The 2500-nt window shown below is 41.4% G+C and overlaps 1 protein-coding gene and 1 long non-coding RNA gene across 3 annotated transcripts in view; one reads left to right on the forward strand and one right to left on the reverse strand.

Moving 5' to 3' along the window:
- Window positions 1-1829, forward strand: part of LOC147025910 (uncharacterized) — a 20216-nt gene extending 18387 nt beyond the window's left edge. Inside the window, exons 3-4 of the long non-coding RNA XR_015058047.1 lie at window positions 1425-1497; window positions 1815-1829. This is a non-coding gene — a long non-coding RNA (uncharacterized LOC147025910). The remainder of the gene's footprint in view (window positions 1-1424; window positions 1498-1814) is intronic.
- The window catches only part of CHID1 (chitinase domain containing 1), a 46004-nt gene that overhangs the window by 212 nt on the left and 43292 nt on the right, over window positions 1-2500 (reverse strand). For both annotated transcript variants that reach the window (XM_085880810.1, XM_085880809.1), the window contains one exon: window positions 1-113. This exon is cut by the window's left edge and continues 212 nt beyond it. In XM_085880810.1, coding sequence (XP_085736936.1) covers window positions 15-113 — 99 coding nt within the window. In that variant the 3' untranslated portion in view covers window positions 1-14. The remainder of the gene's footprint in view (window positions 114-2500) is intronic.

Consider the following 2500-nt stretch of genomic DNA (forward strand, 5'->3'; position numbering starts at 1 on the left):
TACTGTATTCCAATTCAGAAGAGATCGAAAAAATAGTCCAGGCCTTGACCCAGCTCCCAAAGAGAGACTCCAGTTCCCAATTCCTTCGCCAAATCCAAACGCTCCTGCAAAGACTGCCAGGAATGTGAAGGATGAGAGAACAGAAATAATGGCAAAGGATAATACGACCTTGTTTTCAAATAATTTCTTTCACTCATTCTACCTGAATAAAGTAGTTTTGCAATGATCAATCTGATCCCCTATTAAAGAGAAACACCACACAACTCAGCAATGATTAAAGAATAACTTGATTATCCGGCTTCTTAGAATTACGCAAAGAAATGTAATTTCATCAACAGCGTTTCCTATGGGGCTGGAAGGGTACCCTCAGAGGAGCTTTTGACCTTCCTCACCTTTGAACAGACTCATCTGGATTTAATTAACGCCTACAAACCATCATCCTGGCACTTCACGTGCAGGCCATTGCATCAACGAGTGCAGCGTCTTCCGGAAGGACATATGGCAAAATAACTGCAATAGTTTAAATACAACGGAATTCGGCCCCACAAAAGGTTGTTGGATTCATTTCACAGTTTAACCAAAACGGATTATGAAAGCACAGGACCATGTTTACGATATGGACTTATATAAATGAGGCCTGCACATTACGATTGTGCACATGCCACAAATGATGCAAGCACATTTTTGAGTATCAACCCTTCCTCTTCGAGTTCAGCAGTATGTATGTTGACATGTACACATTAAGTGGTTAACATCGCACTCCATTGGTGTTGTACATGTGGTCGTGCATTTCAAAGTTGCCTGCTCGGTGAAGATGTGATGGTATGCATGCTAATCCCTTTGTCACTCAACTGCTTCTCCTCCAGGCTCTGGTTTGTTTCATGTTCTACTGATTGGCATTTGGAAACTTTTCCGTCCTCCCACCATACAAAATGATTCACATACATTTTAAACCAGAAAACCTGGCTTTTAATGGGACATCATGTTGTCTGTGATGGTCTCATGCTTTCGAGCAGACCTGTCATGTTCCTGGCTTTGCACTCCCCTGATGACCCAAACCCCTGTCCACAAAATAACTTTTATCTTTCGCAGAGCTCAACCCATTCCCTCTGATTGTCTCCTCCTTGGAGGAATATATGAGGAACGAGGATGTGTGGTTTGCACATTTCCCACGAAGAATTGCTGTGACCACAATGTTGGAAGCGAGCTTTCTCAATATAAAGTTATTTTAGTTCGTGGTTCCTAGGGCTATGCATACCTGAACATCCCAACTACACTCACTTGGTAGTGAGAGTTTTTATGTAATACTAAAAGGTGTGTGTGTGTGTGTGTGTGTGTGTGTGTGTGTGTGTGTGTGTGTGTGTGTGTGTGTGTGTGTGTGTGTGTGTGTGTGTGTGTGTGTTATCTGCACATGTGTGTTTCAGAAGGTGGAACGGAGTCCTCCCAGGTCTCAAAGTATCCACCTCTGTTTCGGGCGGTCACGAATCATGGACCAAGGTGTGAAGTTGTTCTCAAAGCTTTGAGCTCTTTGAGCTCTCAAAGGGCTCTTTTGGGCAAATCCATAGCAAATGGGATACCAATGCCAAAATTTAAAATAGTCATGTCGATCAAATGTCTCATGTGCATAAAGAGGGCACAAGTTGAAGTTTTCAGAATTGGAACTTACCTGACGTAAGGCGGCCATTTTGGTTGTCAAAATGACTGCCAAATTATGCATACATTGTAATAGTGTAAACAACAGCATCAACAGACCACTTGCTTCCTGTATTTCTACAAGTCTATATATCTGAATGATTAACTTGTGTATGGTTTAGTTTCAATCTTGAAACGGAAGACCAAGAATGAACCCGGAGAAGAGCGAAGATCGAGTCGTCAGGGGGAACCTCGACAGGATTCGGGTTTCAGCCACTACTCCACAACCCTCAAAACAAATAAATAAAATCAGCTGATTATATTTTCATGATTTAAAAAAAAAAAAAATTACAAAAAAAAAAAAAACTTTGATGAAATCTATCTGTATTGATATAACATTAGTTACCAGAAACATTGTCTGTATATCTACATAACAGCCAGGAAGATATATTTGATGGTGGTTGATATTTTTCCTCCATGGTCAAGGCCCTCCCAAACTTTAGGACATGTGCAGGCACAGAAAATTTGTTGGCACTGGCCCCAAAACTGTCGGTGTAGAAGTCTGTAAAATCAATGTACCTTTAATAATGATGATGGTGTTGGCTGGGGAGTTGGGATTGGCTATTATTTGCCATGATGAAGGAAATGGGTTGTTCCAGAAAAATAGCAAAAAGTCTCAAGCGAACGTGGTGTGATGGTGATAGAAACACACACACCATTCATGAACACCTGAGTAACTTAAACCCAGGACCCACCGATGTTATCGATGCACTTGAGGATGTTTCCATCAATTTAACATACAAACACATGGCAGCTAGTCAGGTGAATGACGACTTGTCAAATATCTGATATCGGAGAGGGTGACGCA

The sequence above is a fragment of the Eptatretus burgeri genome, chromosome 5, assembly GCF_056783735.1.
Source record: "Eptatretus burgeri isolate ZD-2024b chromosome 5, Ebu_testis_v1, whole genome shotgun sequence".
Taxonomy (NCBI): domain Eukaryota; kingdom Metazoa; phylum Chordata; class Myxini; order Myxiniformes; family Myxinidae; genus Eptatretus; species Eptatretus burgeri.